At 48.3% G+C, this 19,110-nt stretch overlaps 1 protein-coding gene across 4 annotated transcripts in view; it reads left to right on the forward strand.

The window, feature by feature from the left end:
• The window catches only part of GALNT6 (polypeptide N-acetylgalactosaminyltransferase 6), a 37,717-nt gene extending 21,055 nt beyond the window's left edge, over nucleotides 1–16,662 (forward strand). For all 4 annotated transcript variants that reach the window (XM_086713349.1, XM_086713350.1, XM_086713352.1 and 1 more), the window contains exons 5-12: nucleotides 6,820–6,969; nucleotides 8,031–8,265; nucleotides 10,459–10,576; nucleotides 11,972–12,172; nucleotides 12,927–13,058; nucleotides 13,883–13,984; nucleotides 15,004–15,156; nucleotides 16,417–16,662. In XM_086713349.1, the coding sequence (XP_086569475.1) occupies nucleotides 6,820–6,969; nucleotides 8,031–8,265; nucleotides 10,459–10,576; nucleotides 11,972–12,172; nucleotides 12,927–13,058; nucleotides 13,883–13,984; nucleotides 15,004–15,156; nucleotides 16,417–16,530 (1,205 nt within the window). In that variant the 3' untranslated portion in view covers nucleotides 16,531–16,662. The remainder of the gene's footprint in view (nucleotides 1–6,819; nucleotides 6,970–8,030; nucleotides 8,266–10,458; nucleotides 10,577–11,971; nucleotides 12,173–12,926; nucleotides 13,059–13,882; nucleotides 13,985–15,003; nucleotides 15,157–16,416) is intronic.
• The last annotated feature ends 2,448 nt before the right edge of the window (nucleotides 16,663–19,110 follow it).

The following is a 19,110-nucleotide window of genomic DNA, read 5'->3' on the forward strand; positions in this document are numbered from 1 at the left end:
TTTTAATGGGAAAGACAGAAAATAAATAATTTCGGGTAATAAGGGCTATGAAGAAATTAGAGGGGAAAAAAAAAGAAAAGAAAAGATGCAGGATAATAAGCTCGTGAATAATTACAGAGCTCTTTTAGTCAAGGTAGCCAGGGAAGGCTACTCTGGTCCCGTGCAAAGGGAACAGCCATTAGAAAGGCCTTCAGCCTAGGTGTGTTAATAGGGCAGAAATAGGACAAGCGTGGCTGAAGAGAAGTGAGCAAGGAGACAAAAAGAACACCAGTACGAAGTGAGCTCAAAAGATGAGCAAAACTGAATCCCAAGACCTTTGTAAACAGTGGTCAGTGTTTGGATTTTTCATGTGTGTATGTGTGGTAAAATATGCATCACATAAAATTTATCATCTTAACCATTTTTAAGTGTGCCATTCAATGGCATTTAAAAAGTATTTTTAAAAAATTTTTTTTTTTTTCAACGTTTATTTATTTTTGGGACAGAGAGAGACAGAGCATGAACGGGGGAGGGGCAGAGAGAGAGGGAGACACAGAATCGGAAACAGGCTCCAGGCTCCGAGCCATCAGCCCAGAGCCTGACGCGGGGCTCGAACTCCCGGACCGCGAGATCGTGACCTGGCTGAAGTCGGACGCTTAACCGACTGCGCCACCCAGGCGCCCCTAAAAAGTATTTTTTAATGTTTGTTTGCTTTTGACAGAGAGAAACAGAGTGCAAGTGGGGAAGGGGCAGAGAGAGAGGGAGACACAGAATGCGAAGCAGGTTCCAGGCTCTGAGCTGTCAGCACAGAGCTCGACGCAGGGCTCGAACTCACGAACCATGAGATCGTGACCTGAGCCGAAGTCGGACACTTAACTGAATGAGCCACCCAGGAGCCCCTCCATTCAGTGGCATTTAATACCTTCATATTATTGTGAAACCATCACCACCGTCCATCACCAGAACTCCCTCATCTTCCCAAACTGAAACTCTGTACCCATGAGACAATGACTCCCTATTCCCTCCTCCCCCCAACCACTGTCAACCAGTATTCCACATTTGTTTCTTTATGAATTTGACTACTCTAAGTACCTCACGTAAGTGAAATTATTCACTATCTCTTCTTTTGTTTCTGGCTTATTCCACTTAGCATAATGTCTTCAGGATTCATCCGTGTTTAAGCATGTGTCAGTATTTCCTTCCTTATTAAGTTTTTAATTGTAGTATAGTTGACATAGAATATTTTGTTAGTTTCAGGTTTATAACATAGTGATTTGACAGTTATACACATTATGAAATGCTCACCACGATAAGCATAGTTACGATCTATCACCACACAAATTTATTACAATATTATTGACTATATTCCTTATGCTGTATTTCATCTCTGTGACTTATTTGTTTTATAACTGAAAGTTTATACCTCTTAATCCTCTTGACCTATTCACCTGTTCCTCCACCCCTCTCCCCTTGGCATTCGCTAGTTTGTTCTCTGTGTCTATGAGTCTTTCTCTTTTTTGTTACTGTTGTTTTGTTTGTTTGTTTGTTTTGATTTTGAGATTCCCCATGAGTGAAATCAGACAGTGTTTCACTTAGCATTCTATTACTGACTTATTTCACTTCGCATGATACCCTCTAGGTCCGTCTGGGTTATCACGAATGGCAAGATTTCATGATTGTTTATGGCTGAGCAACATTCCATTGTGTATATATATCACATCTTTATCCATTCATCATTCAGTGGACATTTAGGTTTCTTCCATATATATGTTGGCTATTGTAAATAATGCCGCAAATAATGGTGCATTCGTGTTTTTGTTTTCCTCAAGTAAATACCCAGAAGTAGAATTAATGGATTTTTTGGTACTTGTATTTTTAGTTCTTTGAAGAATCTCCAGACTGTTTTCCATAGTGGCTACACCAGTGCACATTCCCACCAACAGTGTTTAAGGGCTCCCTTTTCTCCACATCCTCACCAACACTTACTTCTTGTCTTCTTAATCCTAGCCATTTTGACTGGTGTGAGGTGATATCTCATTGTGGTTTTGATTTGCATTTCCCTGATGAGTAGCGATGTTAAGTGTCTTTTCATATGTCTGTTGGCCATCTGTCTTTGGAAAAAATGTCTATTCAGGTCCTCTGCCCACTTTTTAATCAATCAGATTATTTGGGTTTTTGGTGTTGAGGTATAGGAGTTCTTTATATATTTTGGATATTAGCTCCTTATTGGATATATCATTTGCAAATATCTCCTCCCTTTCAGTGGGTTGCCTTTTCATTTTGTTGATGGTTTCCTTCTCTGTGCAAAAGCTTTGTAGTTTCATGTAGCCCCACTTGTTTATTTTTGCTTTTGTTCCCCTTGCCTGGGGAGACATATCCAGAAAAATATTGCTAAAGTTGGTGTCCAAAAGATTACTGTGTCTTTTTTTTAGGAGTTTTATAGTTTCAGGTCTCACATTTGGGTCTTTTTTTTTTTTTTTTTTTTAATTTTTTTTTTTTTCAACGTTTATTTATTTTTGGGACAGAGAGAGACAGAGCATGAACGGGGGAGGGGCAGAGAGAGAGGGAGACACAGAATCGGAAACAGGCTCCAGGCTCTGAGCCATCAGCCCAGAGCCCGACGCGGGGCTCGAACTCACGGACCGCGAGATCGTGACCTGGCTGAAGTCGGACGCTTAACCGACTGCGCCACCCAGGCGCCCCAACACATTTGGGTCTTTAATCCATTTTGATTTTATTTTTGTGTACCGTGTAAGAAAGCGGTCCAGTTTCATTCTCTTGCATGTAGCTGTCCAGCTTTCCCAACACCATTTATTGAAGAGACTATTTTATTTGCACTGTGTATTTTTGCCTCCTTTGTCATAGACTTACCATATAAGCATGGGTTTATTTCTGGGCTCTGTGTTCAGTTTCATTGATCTATGTGTCTGTTTTTGTGCTTTTTTTTTTTTCTTTTTAATTTTTTTTTTTCAACGTTTATTTATTTTTGGGACAGAGAGAGACAGAGCATGAACGGGCGAGGGGCAGAGAGAGAGGGAGACACAGAATCGGAAACAGGCTCCAGGCTCTGAGCCATCAGCCCAGAGCCCGACGCGGGGCTCGAACTCCCGGACCGCGAGATCGTGACCTGGCTGAAGTCGGACGCTTAACCGACTGCGCCACCCAGGCGCCCCTGTTTTTGTGCTTTGAACATGATCGCTTGCAGTATAGTTTGAAATCTAGAATTGTGGTACCTCTATCTTTGTTATTCTTTTCAATATTGGTTTGGCTATTTGAGATCTTTTGTGGTTCCATGCAGATTTTAGAATTATAGGTCCTAGTTCTGTGAAAAAAACGCTTTTGGTATTTTAATGAAGATTGCATTGGGTAGTAGGGACATTTTAACAATATTAGTTCTTCCAACCCATAAGCATGGTAGATCTTTCCATTTATTTGTGTCATCTTTGATTTCTTTCAACAATGTCTGATGGTTTCCAGAATACACGTCTTTCACCTCTTTTGTTAAATTTATTCCTAGGTATTTTGTTCTTTTTGATGCAGTGTTAAATGGGGTTGTCTTCGCGATTTTCCTTTCTGCTATTTCATTATTAGTGTATAGAAACAGAACAGATTTCTGTTTATTGATTTTGTGTGCCACAATTTTACTGAATTCCCTTATCAGTTCTGATAGATTTTTGGTGAAGTCTTTAGGGTTTTCTATATGCAATATTGTGTCTGCAAACAGTGACAGATTTATTTCTTCCTTACCAATCTAGATGTCTTGTATTTCTTTTTCTTGTCTAATTGCTGCAGCTAGGATTCCCAGTACTGTGTGCAATAAAAGTGGTGAGAGTGCCCTTGTCTTATTCCTGATCTTAGGGGAAAAGCTTTTAGCTTTTCATCATTGAGTGTAATGTCAGCTGTCTGTTTGTCATGTATTGCCTTTATCGTGTTGGGGTATATTCCCTCTCTACTGACTTAATGTTGAGAATTTTTATCATGAGTAGATATTAAATGTTGTCAAATGTTTTTTCTGAATCTATTGAGATGACTGTATGATTTTTAACCATCTTTTTGTTAATGTGGTGTATCTTGTTGATTGACTTGCATATATTGAACCATCCTTGCATCCCTGGGGTAAATCTCAATTGATTATGGCAGAATTTCCTTCCTTTTAAAGGCTGAATGTTTCCTTGCTTGTATATACCACATTTGTTTATTGATTCATCCACCCTTTGCTAGATCTTGAGTAATTCTGTGTTTAATTTTTTGAGGAGCCCCCATACTGTTCAGATTTGTTTTTAAGTGCATTTTTTTTTCTTAAGTAAGCACTACACCCAACATGGGGCTCAAACTCACAACCCCAAGATCAGGAGTTGCACACTTCACCAACTGAGCCAGCCAGGCACCCCTTTAAGTGCAATTTTAAGCCACAGCAGTGTGATGATCTGATTTATAGTTTGAAGAGATAACTCTGCTGCTCACTGCGGCTGTTATGTCAAGAATGGCTAGAAAGAGTGGTGTAGAGTAGAGGCCAGGAGGCCAGCTAAGACATCATTGCTGGGGTGACCGTGGGGGTGGAGAGAACAAACTGGCAGCACTGGCTGATGCACTGATTGTGGTGGGTGAGAAGAGGGAAGAGTCCAGCATGACTCCTAGGTTAAAGCAGCTGGAGAGATGCCGCTACCACAGGCTGACATGGGGAGACTAGAGAGGGGAGGAAATCTGGAGTTTCATTTTGGGCGTGTTAGGTTTGTAGTTCCATTAGACACCCAAGTGAAGATGGCAGGGCCGAAAAAGACCTAGGAGCCATCTGCAGAGAGATGGTATTTCAAACCATGGGACTGAGTCAGGCAGGTGTGTTAGAGGTCACAGGGGTCTCATAGACTCCAGCCATGAGGAACGGAGCTGGGTTGGGGTGGTGGGGTTTTGAACCTGAATTAGGAGGATAACATCTAGGGGACATAAGAGAGTATGGATGGGCTCAGCTGTGTCTCCACCTTCAGCTCTGCTATACTCATCTCTGGGGCATGTGTCCAGTGGGTCCAAGGGTATGACAGGAAGGAGGGGAGTTGTCTCCCACCCCTAGAAGGGCCTGAGGGTGATGCTCAGACTCCCCAGGTCCAGCCTAACCACCTGAGACTGGAAGGAAGGCATGGGAGAAGGGCTTTGTAGAGCTCAGCACCCTGTGGGGTTCACAGCTCAGCACTTTGCAGTCTCTTACCACAAAACCCACTTCCTGTGATGTTTTGTCCTTGGGTTATCTCCACCACCATGAACTTCCTCTGAGCGCAGTTAAGCCCTAAGGGGAAACATCAGCCATGCTGAGAAGGTGAGGCTCCTGGTTGGGGTTCCTCCCTCCTCCTTCCTGTTAGAGCCGACCCTTGGGGCTATGGTTAGATGATGAGTCTAGGAGCCCCTTGAGGGCAAGAGCCGGACCAGGCCCGACTCTGCCCTAGATAATGTCTGACACCTGGGCAGTGTGTTAGCATGTGTTTGCTGAGTGAGTGCTAGACTCAAGCTGCCCAATGAGGCTAATTTTGACTTATAAACATCAGGGACAGTACTCCATATTTCAGAACATTTTAATCTTCGTAGAAAAGATTAAGTAAGAAAGTCAACGTGCAAGCACCTAGTTCAATGACTGGCACATAGTAGGCGCTCAGGTATTTGGGCATAGCGTGTGTGTGTGTGTGTGTGAGAGAGGGAGAGAGAGAGATATCAATCACACACCCCCAAAATTGATTTGGGGCCCCACAATTTGTATAATAACACTGCATGTAAAGCAAGGCCTAAGCCCTGGGCTGATCCCACAGCCCAAAACAGAAAGGACACACTCATCTGTCACATCTGCCTTCAACCTCCTCTTCTGAAACTGTAGGCCACTGCAGTATAGCAGTTAATAAGACATAAGGAGGATCTGGAATAGGTTTCAGGATGGATTGTTTCAGAATAGAGCTATTTTTAAAGCCCTGAGGATTTCAGAATGGATAACAGGGTTGTGAAGTAAGCCCGCACTCAGAAGGAACTGGAGATCTCAGCAGAGCCGTCTCTCCCTCCCTTCAGAGAGCCTTCCCCACCTCTCCCCAAATCCAGGATGATTGCATCGGCTGCAGGCTACCCCCAGCCCTGCACTGCTCTGGCAGGTCACTGATTACCTGCCCTGTAATCGCCACTTCCCTGGGCAACAGGCTCACTGTTGTGCCCAGCACAGGGCCGGCCCTTGGTACCTGGTTTTAAATTTGATTGAAAAGCGGCTCAGTGTCTTTTCATCTTCTTAATGATTCCTCCATGCAGAGGAGGAAATAGAGAGGATTCGAGTACGATTCTGGCTGCTGATCCAGCAAGCCAGAAATCGACATTGGTGTGTGCTCTACCTGTCGGCTCGCTCAGAGGAGCCTGGGAGACGGGGAGTCCTAGATACCGAGACATGACTGCCACAACCTCCAGGTGTGGAAAGGAGGCCGGAATCACGGTTCCCAGACATGGTGACCCAGAGGATGAAGAGACCAAGGGGCAGCTGGGAGCCTCTGTCGGAAGTTTAAACTTGATTTGAGACCAAAGAAACACAGCTCGGAGGCCCCGGCTCGGAGGTTAGGGAAGGTTCCTAGGTCAACAGGCACAGGATTGGCACAGCATAGCCAGTCTCCTCGCACGGTGGACTCGGGGTGGCAGGGTTTGCTTGGCCACACACGGGACTTCCTCCTTCCACCCCCTCCCATCCTCGGCGCCCGTGGAATTGCTTAGGTCGGTGGGGGTTCAGGCCTGCTGGGGGCCCGAAAGCGCCCGGCTTGGCGCTCACAGGGGGGTTAGGTTTGCCACACGGCAGTGAGCTGGCACCGATGCCCCTGTCCCTTCCAGAGTACTTAAAGGAACAACTGGAGCAGTACGTAAAGAAGCTGCAGATCGTGAGGGTGGTGCGGCAGGAGGAGCGGAAGGGCTTGATCACTGCCCGACTGCTGGGCGCCAGCGTGGCGCAGGCGGAGGTGCTCACCTTCCTAGACGCCCACTGTGAGTATGGGGGGACCTGGTAGGGGGTGGGGGTGGGGGAATGTCTGCTCCCCTCCCCCGCCCCCTGGTGGACCGAGGAGCCAGGGCCGGGGCATCCCCGAGGCCCCTGCCCTTCTGGGACTGGAGGTGGCTTGGGATTCACTTCAGCTTCTCGTGCCCTCTTCTCGTCCCAATCCCAAGGATGTTTAACCAGCAGGCACCCATGGCCTTAAAACAACGGTGACCCCACAATTGCTGGCATTGTGCTCTGGAGCCCCAGACTCCTCTCTCCCTCCCTTGCTTGCTCTGTACCTCATTCTGAGCTCAGCCCCTCAGGCCTCCCGTCACCCCTGGGAAGCGGTTTGTGTGGAGCTTTCCCGCAGGGCCACATGGGGACAAAAAGTTCCCCCCCCCCCCCATTGCCCCAAACCCAAACACTTCCCCGCCATTGTCTGGAAAGAAATTGTTCCCTAGAAGTGGTGATATGTATTAGGGAAAGCTCTAGACTGGGAGTCAGGACACCTGGGTTTGCCTTCTGACTCTGTCACTAACCGCCTCAGTTTCCTGATCTGTAAAGTGGGAATGAGGGTGTCGACCATACTCACCAACAGATTTACTACTCCAAATAAAGTAATCTGTGCAGTTCCCTGAAGATCTCAAAGGGCCAGACAAGTGAAAGGGATTATTATTCCACAAGTGGAGCTGGAGCTTGGGGTGTGGTCCCTCTGGGACAGGAGACACCCCCTTCTGAAATCCACACAGTGGATAGTTAGAAACCCTGAAGTCACCCATCTGGGGCCTTCCCTGTGCTTTGGATCGTTTGAGTTGACCATGTTACTCCCCGCCAGCCCTCCATCCTTCTCTTCAGAGTTACCTCCGCCTTTTGGTTGGGGGCGGGGGCCGGAGAGGAGGGTCTCGGGAGACCTCTCTGCTTCCTATAGCTGTGGAGCTTGCCTACGTTTCTCTAACACTAGGGAGTGTGTGGAAGGTTCTCTCGTCCTCCCGAGTCTCCCTGCGGGCGTGGGGCCTGGGCTTGGCTGTGGGTGCGACCCTGACTGCTGTCTCCCTGTCCCGGCTTGCAGGCGAGTGCTTCCATGGCTGGCTGGAGCCCCTCCTGGCTCGCATTGCTGAGGACGAGACGGTGGTGGTGAGCCCAGACATCGTCACCATCGACCTGAACACTTTCGAGTTCTCCAAGCCCGTCCCGAGGGGCAGGGTCCACAGCCGTGGCAACTTTGACTGGAGTCTGACCTTTGGCTGGGAGGCTCTGCCCGCACATGAGAAGCAGAGGCGCAAAGATGAGACCTACCCCATCAAGTAAGGACCATGGCCTGCTTAGCCCCACGCCGGCCCCGGGGGACCTGGACCGTCTTACGTCCACATTTATCAGGCACTCTAGGAAGCACTTGACATATTTTCCTTAATCCTCACCCCCTCTGAGGTGGGTACGGGCTGCTGTACAGCCTCCTAGTGATGAGCAATCAGCCTCAGATTAGGCAGCTAGCAGTTGGTGGAATAGGAAAGCCATCGTGGCCAGCCTGACCTGAAGCCCATGCTGCTAACTGCAATACCGCGCACTGCCTCACGCCGTAGCTGCTTGCTCTTCCTCACCACTTAGTGTGTGCCAGGCGCTGACCGAAGGCTTTCTGTAGGTCCTCTGTTTATTCCTCCCCACACGTGGAAGGCTGTGACTGGCGCCTGCAGAGGTGCTGAGAGATGGTGGGTAGAGGTCACTGTTGAATAGCCCTTGTAGGTCACCACCTTTGAAAAGACTGAAAACGTATTAAAAGAAAATGGACAAGTGTTCTGCGGTTGGGTACAGTTGGCCTGAACTTTCTTGGTAAAGGGCCAGATAGCATATAGTTTAGGACCTTCCAGCTGCATGCAGTCTGTTGCACGTTACTCTCTGTTGGTTTGGGGTTTTTTTGTTGTTGTTCGTTTGCTTTCGTTTAACAGCCATTTAAAAAGGTAGAAACCTTTCTTTGCCCAGAGCCTTGTGAAGCCAGGCCAGCTCTGGCCCATAGACCATAGTTTGCCCACCCCTGAGCTATAGGGTGGATGCTTAAAAGTTTACCCTCTGTTTAATGCCCAGCTAGGTCTGCCCCTCATTCACCTCCTGCCCTTCCCTCTCCGGATTGCCGGTTGGTGTTGCTAGAGACCACAAGTTTATTTTATTTTAATAAATAAATTGAGGGAGACCCTCAAGAAGAAGTAGGTTAGCTCCGAAGTGCTCACCTGAGTCCCAGGGCTTTCTGAGGCTTTCCAGGCCTTACTTGGGATGGCTTAGGATGCCTGGGAGAGGTCAGAAGCAGTGACAGAAGGCCCACCTGAGCATGACTCCTGATTGAAAGTCCTTCCAGAAAGTGGCTCTGGGAGCCAACTCCTACTTCAGGGTGGCGAGAGCATCCATAGGGTAACACTAAGGTCAGGCTCCTTGACCAATCAGTCCAGTGAGCACTGACTGAGCCCCTGCTGGATAGAAAGCACCTTGATAGGTTCTAGGTGGATAGAGAAGGTTTTAGGATCTTTATGCTTGATTGTAGCACATGGAGCCGCCCACTGAGGGCAGCAAAGCCCAATCCAAGCCAGGCTGGCCAGGGTGCAGATGCCAACAGCTAGTGATTATATATAGACTCCTGCCCTTGTCTTCCTCAGGCTCCGACCCTGCCTTCAACTCTTGGCCCCGCCTGTCTTATGAGCAACGTGGTATCTGAATTCTAGAAATGGGACGTTTCTACCAATTTCCCCTACAGTGGATCTGTACCTCTCTGCCTTTGTCTGAAAGCCAGAAGCTCCTTGGAACCTCCAAATGCTCCCGTTAGTCCAAATTGAGTTTAATTTCACCTCACTTCCTACTCTGTTTCCAGGAGCACCTGTTACCGGTTTCCTTTGTTCAAAGCAGCTGGCAGCTTTCCTGAAAGCTAAAATTTCTGGTGCGGAAGGACTAGGCCCTACTAACACGCCTTTCTAATCCCTAGAAAGGACTGGGGATTCTGAAACAGAAGGGGGTCCATCCAGGTCATATTCGTTCGTTCGTGGTTTGAATCCTATTTCCAAAGACCATTCCACCCAGCTTCTGATAACGGAGTTACTACTGTGCTCTAGGAACTTTGCTGCCCCAAAGCAGACAGTGGTGCTTCTGCCGTCTGCTTCTAGACTGAGCTCTCAGACAGTGAGAGCTTTCTAGGCTGCGTGACTAACGTGCACATGGGCCCTGGTGGCCGGTGCTTAATAGATCCTACCTTGAACGAACGCATCAGTGCCTTTCAGAAGGAGTGATGATAATCACATCTCTCCTTGACCTGGTCCCAGAAGGTGGAGAGAACACAACAGAGCTCTGTAAATGTTTGCTGAAGGAATGAGTCCATGGAAGAGGGGCTGCATATCCCAGGAAGGAAGAAAGGAGGCAGGGAGTGGCCGGGCTTTAGCTAACACCGGGTCCTCAGCTTTCCGCACCAGGCTTCTACGCGTCGTCCCCGCCAAAAGATGCTTCTCCCTCTGTCTCCCCAGATCCCCGACGTTTGCTGGCGGCCTCTTCTCCATCTCCAAGTCCTACTTTGAGCACATCGGTACCTATGATAATCAGATGGAGATCTGGGGAGGGGAGAACGTGGAAATGTCCTTCCGGGTGAGAGTGAAGAGGGCTTCATGGGGGAGCCACGGTGTCCCGGGGGGACAGCCTGAGGCCCTGTCTCTCAGGCAGCGGCAGCCTCGGGGATATCACATCTGGAGGTGGACTTAGAAGGGTGGCTGTTTCCTGTCCTGGTGTCCGTCCCCTTTCCTCTGTTCCCCCACCCCCGTCCGTGGCAATCAGATTGGACAACGTGGACCAAATTACTGGGCAGACCTCCTCAGAGAGAAGGGATACTAGTGGTAAAGGACCTGGACACCTGGGGACTGGAGACGTCTTTTGTGAGGTCTGTGGGAAAAGTGGGAGCATGAAGGTGGAACAGGGCAGTCAGCAGTTGCTGTCCTTTCTCAGGAAAAGTCGGGTTTCCCTTTCCAAGTTCGAGGGCACAAGCCCTGGTAGCCTTGGAAGTTTCCTACCCTCTGCTCAGAAAGCTCTGTGTTACTGAAGGTGACGGCCCAAACTCTCATGGACCCCAGAACTCTGAGGGATTCCAGGAATAAGGCAACTCAGGACTAGGTTAGGAAGAAAGAATTTCCTCTCCGTGAAATCCACACAGATCCCCGCACCGGGGGAGAGGTAATTAGCAAGTAGATGAGCTCGTTCATGAAGTCACCTCTCGCCGTGCCTGCACAGATTAATCACATCATTGATGCCTGTGTGACTGTGACTGTGGTCATGGAGCTCTGCCGCTGCTATACTAAAACGAATAACAACATGCTTACTAATCTAAAACCTAAGAAAGAGAGGACACAGGTGGGAGGGATGTCTTAAACCAGCCCACTGGCATAGAGAAGGGTCGCCAGATCAGTCACCAGAATCAGAAGATTCTGATTGCAGGTTCATCCATGAGCCTCAGATCTCTGTTCAGTCTCTTCCCTAGGCAGCTAATGTGCCAGAAGTCCGGGCGACTACCACAGCGCACCCGGGAGTTGACTACCCTTGCTATGATTGATGCGCCAGGGCTCTGATGGGGTCACAAGCCTCTTGGTTTGAGGGAGCTTGAGTTTTCAGTAACGCCTGGGTGAGCGGATAAACTCAGCATTCCCAGGTCAACACGCCAAGTGCCTAGAGCTTAGAGGAGGTATTCAGACACAAAGTCAGGCGATTGTCCTTTCTCTACAGTGGGCCCTGACAACCCTCAGGACCCCACAAATCTCCATTTGCTTAAATCGGAGTTGAACTAACACTAGAGCTAGAAATTGCATAGTCACGGCCTAGGAAGAATCCTGGTCAATGTCCTTTTTTTTGCCCCCCTTGGAAGAGAGAGCAACATTGCCCTGAGTTCTTAGACCTGGGACCCTAGTACCCTGGGAACAGAACAGAGCTACTTGGGGGAGGGGACAGTGACCCACTACTCCCCTGAAGGCCCTATCTGGTGTCCTCTTGTGGCAGGTGTGGCAGTGTGGGGGCCAGATGGAGATCATCCCCTGCTCTGTGGTAGGCCACGTGTTCCGCACCAAGAGCCCTCACACCTTCCCCAAGGGCATCAGTGTCATTGCTCGCAACCAAGTGCGCCTGGCTGAGGTCTGGATGGATAGCTACAAGGAGATCTTCTATCGGAGAAATCTGCAGGCAGCAAAGATGGCCCAAGAGGTGAGAGGAAATGGTGCTCGGGACGTGTTTGGGTGAAGAGAAGTGCAGAATCCCAGACCATAGTCAAGGGCTGAGTGGTGGAGGCCCACCCATCGCTACCATCTGGTGCCTCCCTTTACCCCTCAGACCCTGTGAGCTCGAGCCCAGAGAGGCCAGATTTTGAAGGCTAGTGAATGGGAGGAGCTTTTGTTGGTCCCGCCTAGAGAGTCTTGGCATTTTTTTTTTTTTTTTTAAATTTTTTTTTTTTTCAATGTTTATTTATTTTTGGGACAGGAGAGACAGAGCATGAACGGGGGAGGGGCAGAGAGAGAGGGAGACACAGAATCGGAAACAGGCTCCAGGCTCCGAGCCATCAGCCCAGAGCCTGACGCGGGGCTCGAACTCACGGACCGCGAGATCGTGACCTGGCTGAAGTCGGACGCTTAACCGACTGCGCCACCCAGGCGCCCCGAGAGTCTTGGCATTTTAAGAAGGGCTTTGCTCTGAGAGGCTCGGAATTGAGGTCTGGGAGAAAACTGATAGGCAAGTCAGGAGATGCAGGAGGAGGGGAGCTATGGGTGGGCATCCCAAAGCCAAGACAGGGAGCTTGGGTTTAGATGTGGGGCTAAGCCAGTAGCCCCAACAGGATCTGAGCAGGGATGAGCAGGAGACCCATTCTGGGAGAAAGTGGCCCCAGAAACTCTTGCCTACTTCAACCATATAAGAAGGTCAAGGCTGGTGGTACTCACCCTTTGGGGGCTGGCTCGGTTGACAGAAATCCTTCGGTGACATTTCGGAACGACTGCAGCTGAAGGAACGACTACATTGTCGCAACTTTTCCTGGTTCCTGCACAACATCTACCCAGAGATGTTTGTTCCCGACCTGAAGCCCACCTTCTACGGAGCTGTAAGTCTTAAAAACCAGCTTGCCCACCCATCATCACAGAAGCCCGGGGAGTGGTCCAAGACCACTTACCCCACAGACGGATGGCAAACAAGAATTGATTTTTACTCTCTACACTCCTTTATCCAAAGGAGTACTGGAAGGCCACTTTGGGGCTTCTAGAGATAGCTCAAACCTTGCAAGGGGGAAACAGCCCATAAGCAGTGGTTCTCAAACATTCACCTGCATCAGAATCACCTGGAAGGCATGTTACAACACAGATTGCTGGGACATCTGTGTGGCTTAGTCGGTTGAGCATCCAACTTTTGATTTTGGCTCATGCTGTGATCCCAGGGTTGTGGGATCGAGCCCCACATCGGGCTCCACGCTGAGCATGAAGCCTGTTTGGGATTCTCTCCCTCGGTCTCTCTCTCTCTCCCTCTGTCCCCCCCCCCACCCCCCCACAAACACACACACACAGAATGCTGATTCAGTAGGACTGGAATGGGGCCTGAGAGTTTCCGTTTCTGACAAGTCCTCAGGTGGCACTGACAGTCTGGGGATCCCACTTTGAGAACCATTGCTCATAAGGAAATTCACACATGCTGAGGGGCTTCTCCCAAGAGACCTGGCAGCCCGGGAGCTTGCCCAGCCTGCCTGTGCCCAGCCTTTAGGCGAAGCCCCTCACTTTGCTATGAACTCCTGGCATCTGGGTTGATGAGCAGAGGAGGAAAATCACAGAGGGGAAATCCAGCCCTGCAAATTTATTCCAGCTGAGCCCCACACCGCACACCAGAAAATTCCTAACTGTGTTATCCTCGTTCCCCTCTGTCCTCACCATTCTGCAGATCAGGAACCTTGGCGTCGATCAGTGCCTGGATGTGGGTGAGAACAACCATGGGGGGAAACCCCTCATCATGTACACCTGCCACGGCCTTGGTGGCAACCAGGTACGCAGCCGCACCTTACCGGGCAGGCCCCAGAGAAGCCTGCTTCTTGAACAACTCCTCTTTTCACAGACCCCTTTCTCCGCTCAGAATCATCCTTTCCTGAGGACTGGGGTCGGGGAGATCCAGGGAAAGGAGGAGATACCACCCCTGCCCTCAGAAAGCTCCCAGTCCGAGGGGGAATATATGATGCAGGCAGACAAGGTCTGAAGGATGAAGCAGGGACATCTGGGGAGCACTGGGCATCAGTGGTAGGTGCTAGAGAGGGAGTGGGAGGGGACGATTGTCAATCAGGAAGGCCTTCTGGAGGGTGCCAGCTACCGAGCGAAGTTTGAGAGGAACCGTGGAAACTTTCTGAGCACTTGCTCTCCCCCGCGCTCTGCTTCAAAGCCTCCCCTGCCCAGAAGCTCTGATTCTGTCACCCAGCAGTGACCCCAAAACAACCATCTACTGACATGTCACAGTAACCTGGCATCCTGGGAATGTACCCCGTGCTTTCCAGTGTCCAGAGCTTCCCTGAGCAATAACTAGTCCTCAGTCCTCCCCCCGCGCCCCCCCCCCCCAGTCCCTCAGTGTTTGGTAAGTAAGAGGCACCTGACACGGAGCCAAAGCAAGGCAAGGGATACTGAACAGGCTGCCAACATACGCAATCCAAACAAAATCATTATAAGCCATTTCCTGTACCGCTGGCCTGCGCGATGATTTGAGGTGGTACGTTGGCGAGCATTTTTTTTTTTTTTTTAATTTTAAACCAAGGAACTAGCATATCAAGCCCACGATCTCACAGATCGCAGGTAAAATGGAGTTCAGTTTTTAATGATTTTAAAGAAAAAATCTTAAGCAATGATTATTCCGGGAAAGCCTCGATATGGTAAGAGACCCGAAGGTGGCGCGGGGATCGCGGCAGTCTTGGCACTCAGTCACTCTCTTCCCTCAGAGGTCATCTCTGGCTGGAATCTTAGGGCGGTTGGCCCCGGAAGGTAGTGGGCAAACTCTCCGCCTCCCCTTGTCTTGACTCCTAGTACTTTGAGTACACAACCCAGAGGGACCTACGCCATAACATCGCGAAGCAGCTGTGTCTACACGCCAGTGCCGGCACTCTGGGCCTGCGGAGCTGTCACTTCACTGGCCAAAACAGCCAAGTCCCCAAGGATGAGGAGTGGGAATTGACCCAGGTGAGTCAGCAGCCCCGGGAGGCTCGGAATCTAGAACCTGAGGCCGCGACTGCCCCCCACCCCCTCCTCGTTTTCTGCACCTTGTGCCTGAGATGCCGTGTGGTGGATCAAAACGACGGAGGGAGGGGCACCTGGGTGGCTCAGTCGGTTGAGCGTCCAACTTCGGCTCAGGTCACGATCTTGCGGTCCGTGAGTTCGAGCCCTGCGTCGGGCTCTGGGCTGATGGCTCAGAGCCTGGAGCCTGCTTCCGATTCTGTGTCTCCCTCTCTGTTTACCCCTCCCCCGTTCATGCTCTGTCTCTCTGTGTCTCAAAAATAAATAAAACGTTAAAAAAAAAATTAAAAAAAAAACGACGGAGGGAGTGTGGAGAAAGTGGGCTCGGTCACAGGCAGGGTCCTCAGGGCCCAGGTAGCGTCCGGTGAAGTCTTAGTTCCGGCTGATAGAGAGCTGGGGTTAGGAGTTGTGGTTCATGGCCATCTCTGTCGTGGCTCCAGTATTTTTAGGCCGAACCCAACTAGATGAAGGTGAAGTCACTTATGGTTCCTGCCTGGCCTCCGTGTGCCGGTACATACACTGGGTGTGGGTAATCTTGCAGACCCTCTTCCCAAGTGGGTGGTGCCCCCACGTGTCTAGATGAGCCAGCTGGAGCTCAGCAAGTGTGTGACTGGCCCGAGCCCCATCACTAGTAAATGGCTGGCCTGGGATTCAGACCAAGATCCTTCTGGCTTAAAAGCACAGGTTCTTTCTAGTACACCACACTGCCTCAGGGTACCGAATGTCATCTCTATGATACTGGTCCCAGACTAGCACCGCCAGTGAGCCTCCATACCCCACCCTACCCCAATCTTTAGGCCTTGGCTTAGGGGAAAAGGAACCTAATTTTGGGCCTGCACGGAAGGGAAGAGTCAAAATATGATCAAAGGCAGAAAGTGGGGGTATGCAGCAGCGGCTCAGGGCTCTGAGCCTGGCCGTCCAGAGGAGGGGTTCTCGAAAGCATTAGCCCCACGGTCCTGCCTTCCTCTAGTCCAGCCGCTCAGGCTGAAGCCAGCAGTGGGGAATTGACACTGGCTACAGGTGGAAACTCAGGAATGCATCCCATCAGGGTATCTGGCATCCAAAGAAAGAAATTTGGAAATGTCCTCTTTGGGCCTTGCTGCATTTCCCTTGCTTTTTATTTATTGCCCCCTGTCTAATTCCCCGCCTAGTAGCACCGTTAGAGATCTGAGGCCCAGGCTGACCCTTTGCTGTGTCATCTTTTAGGACCAGTTAATCAGGAACTCAGGATCTGGTACCTGCTTGACATCTGAGAACAAAAAGCCAGCCATGGCCTCCTGCAATCCCAGTGACCCCCACCAGCACTGGCTCTTCGTCTAAGCTCCTCATCACCCCCACAGGAGTTCCCACAAGCCTCTCAGGAAACAGGACTTTGGGGAACCTGATGTTTGAGAACCTGATTATCAGCTTCTCAGTAGGCCTTAAAGATGGGTTTCTTTTTTCTTTTTTTTTTTTTTTAAGTAATATAAGGTATTTTATTATTGTTTTAATGTGCATTTCTTGGTGATTAAACACTTTTTCCACAAGTTTTGTATAATTTTTTAAAATTTTAATTTAAATCCAAGTTAATGGGTGCCTGGTTGGCTTAGCCACATCCAACTGCAGCTCGGGTCATGATCTGACAGTTCGTGAGTTCGATCCCTGCATCGGTCTCTGTGTTGACAGCTCAGAGCTTGGAGCCTGCTTCAGATTCTGTCTCCTTCTCTCTCTGCCCCTCTCTGCTTGTGCTCTGTGTGTCTCTCTCTCAAAAATAACTAAACATTAAACTAAACTAAACTAAAATAAAATAAATATAAAATAAAATAAGATAAAATAAATAAATCCCAGTTAGTTAACATATAGTGTAATAATGGTTTCAGGAGACTTTAATGATTCATCACTTAAACTATAATACCTAGTACCCCAACAAATGCCATCATTTTCTCTTTTTTAATGTTTATTTTTGAGAAACAGAGAGGAGAGAGACAGTGTGAGCAGGGGAGGGGCAAAGAGGGGGAGACACAAAATCCAAAGCAGGCTCTAGGCTCTGAGCTGTCAGCACAGAGCCCGATGCAGGGCTCGAACTCACCGGCTGTGAGATCACGACCTGAGCCAAAGTTGGATGCCCAACCAACTGAGCCAGGTGCACCCCAACAAGTGCCTTCCTTAATGCCCATCACCCATTTAGCCCATCCCCCCCCATCCACCTCCCCTCCAGCAACCCTCAGGTTCTATGTATTTAAGAGTCTCTTATGGTTTGTCTCCCTCTCTGTTTTTATCTAATTTTCCTTCCCTTCCCCTATTTTCATCTGTTTTGTTTCTTAAATTCCACATATGAGTGAAATCATATGATATTTATCTTTCTCTGACTTACTATTTTACTTAATACGTTTCTAGTTTCATCCACATTGTTGCAAATGGCAAGATTTTATTGTTTTTGATCGGGGAGTAATATTCCATTGTGTGTGTATGTATATATATATATATATATATATACGTATATATGTATATATATACGTATATATATATATATACATATATATACATACATATATATATATATATATATACACACATATATATATATATATATATATCACATCTTCTTTATCCATTCATCAGTTGATGGACATTTATCCCATGGATAAATGCCTAGAAGTGCAATTGCTGGGTCGTAGGGTAATTCTATTTTTAGTTTTTTGAGGAACTTTCATACTGTTTTCCAGAGTGGCTGCACCAGCTTGCATTCCCACCAGCAATGCAAAAGAGATCCCCTTTCTCTGCACCCTCATCAACATCTGTTTTTTCCTGAGTTGTTAATTTTAGCCATTCTGACAGGTGCGAGGTGGTACCTCATTGTGGTTTTGATTTGTATTTCCCTGATGATGAGTGATGTTGAGCATCTTTTCATGTGCGTGTTCAGCCATCTGGATGTCTTCTTTGGAAAAGTGTCTGTTCATGTCTTTTGCCCATTTTTTCACTGGATTGTTTGATTTTTGGGTGTTGAGTTTGGTAAGATCTTTATAGATTTTGGATACTAACCCTTTATCCGACATGTCATTTGCAAATATCTTCTCCCATTCCATCGGTTGCCTTTTAGTTTTGTTGACTGCTTCCTTCGCTTTACAGAACGTTTTTATCTTGATGAGGTCCCATAGTTCATTTTTGCTTTTGTCTCCCTTGCCTCAGGAGACGTGTCTAGTAAGAAGTTGCTGTGGCCGAGGTCCAAGAGGTTGTTGCCTGTTCTCTCCTCTAGGATTTAGATGGTTTCCTGTCTTACATTTAGATCTTGCATCCTTTTTGAATTTATTTTGGTGTATGGTGTAAGACAGTGGTCCGGATTCATTCTTCTGCATGTCACTGTCCAGTTTTCCCAACACCATTTGCTAAAGAGACTGTCTTTTTTCCATTGGCTGTTCTCTGTTGAAGATTAGTTGGCCATACATGTGTGGGTCCATTTCTGGCTTCTCTATTCTGTTCCATTGATCTATGTGTCTGTCTTTGTGCCAGGACCATACTGTCTCGATGATTACAGCTTTGTGATACAGCTTGAAGTCCAGAATTGTGATGCCTTCAGCTTTGGTTTTGTTTTCAACATTGCTTTGGCCATTTGGGGTCTTTTCTGGTTCCATACAAATTTTAGGATTGTTTGTTCTAGCTCTGTGAAGAATCCTGGTGTTCTTTTGATAGAGATCGCATTGAATGTGTAGATTGCTTTGGGTAGTATCGACATTTTAACAATATTTGTTCTTCTAGTCCACGAGCATGGAATGTTTTTCCATTGCTTTGTGTCTTCTTCAATTTCTTTCGTAAGCTTTAGATAGTTTTCAGTGTATAGATCTTTCACCTCTTTGGTTAGGTTTATTCCTAGGTATTTTATGGTTTTCGGTGCAATTGTAAATGGGATCGATTGCTTGATTT

This window comes from Puma concolor, chromosome B4, assembly GCF_028749965.1.
Source record: "Puma concolor isolate L17-30 chromosome B4, mPumCon1.1.hap2, whole genome shotgun sequence".
NCBI classification, from domain to species: domain Eukaryota; kingdom Metazoa; phylum Chordata; class Mammalia; order Carnivora; family Felidae; genus Puma; species Puma concolor.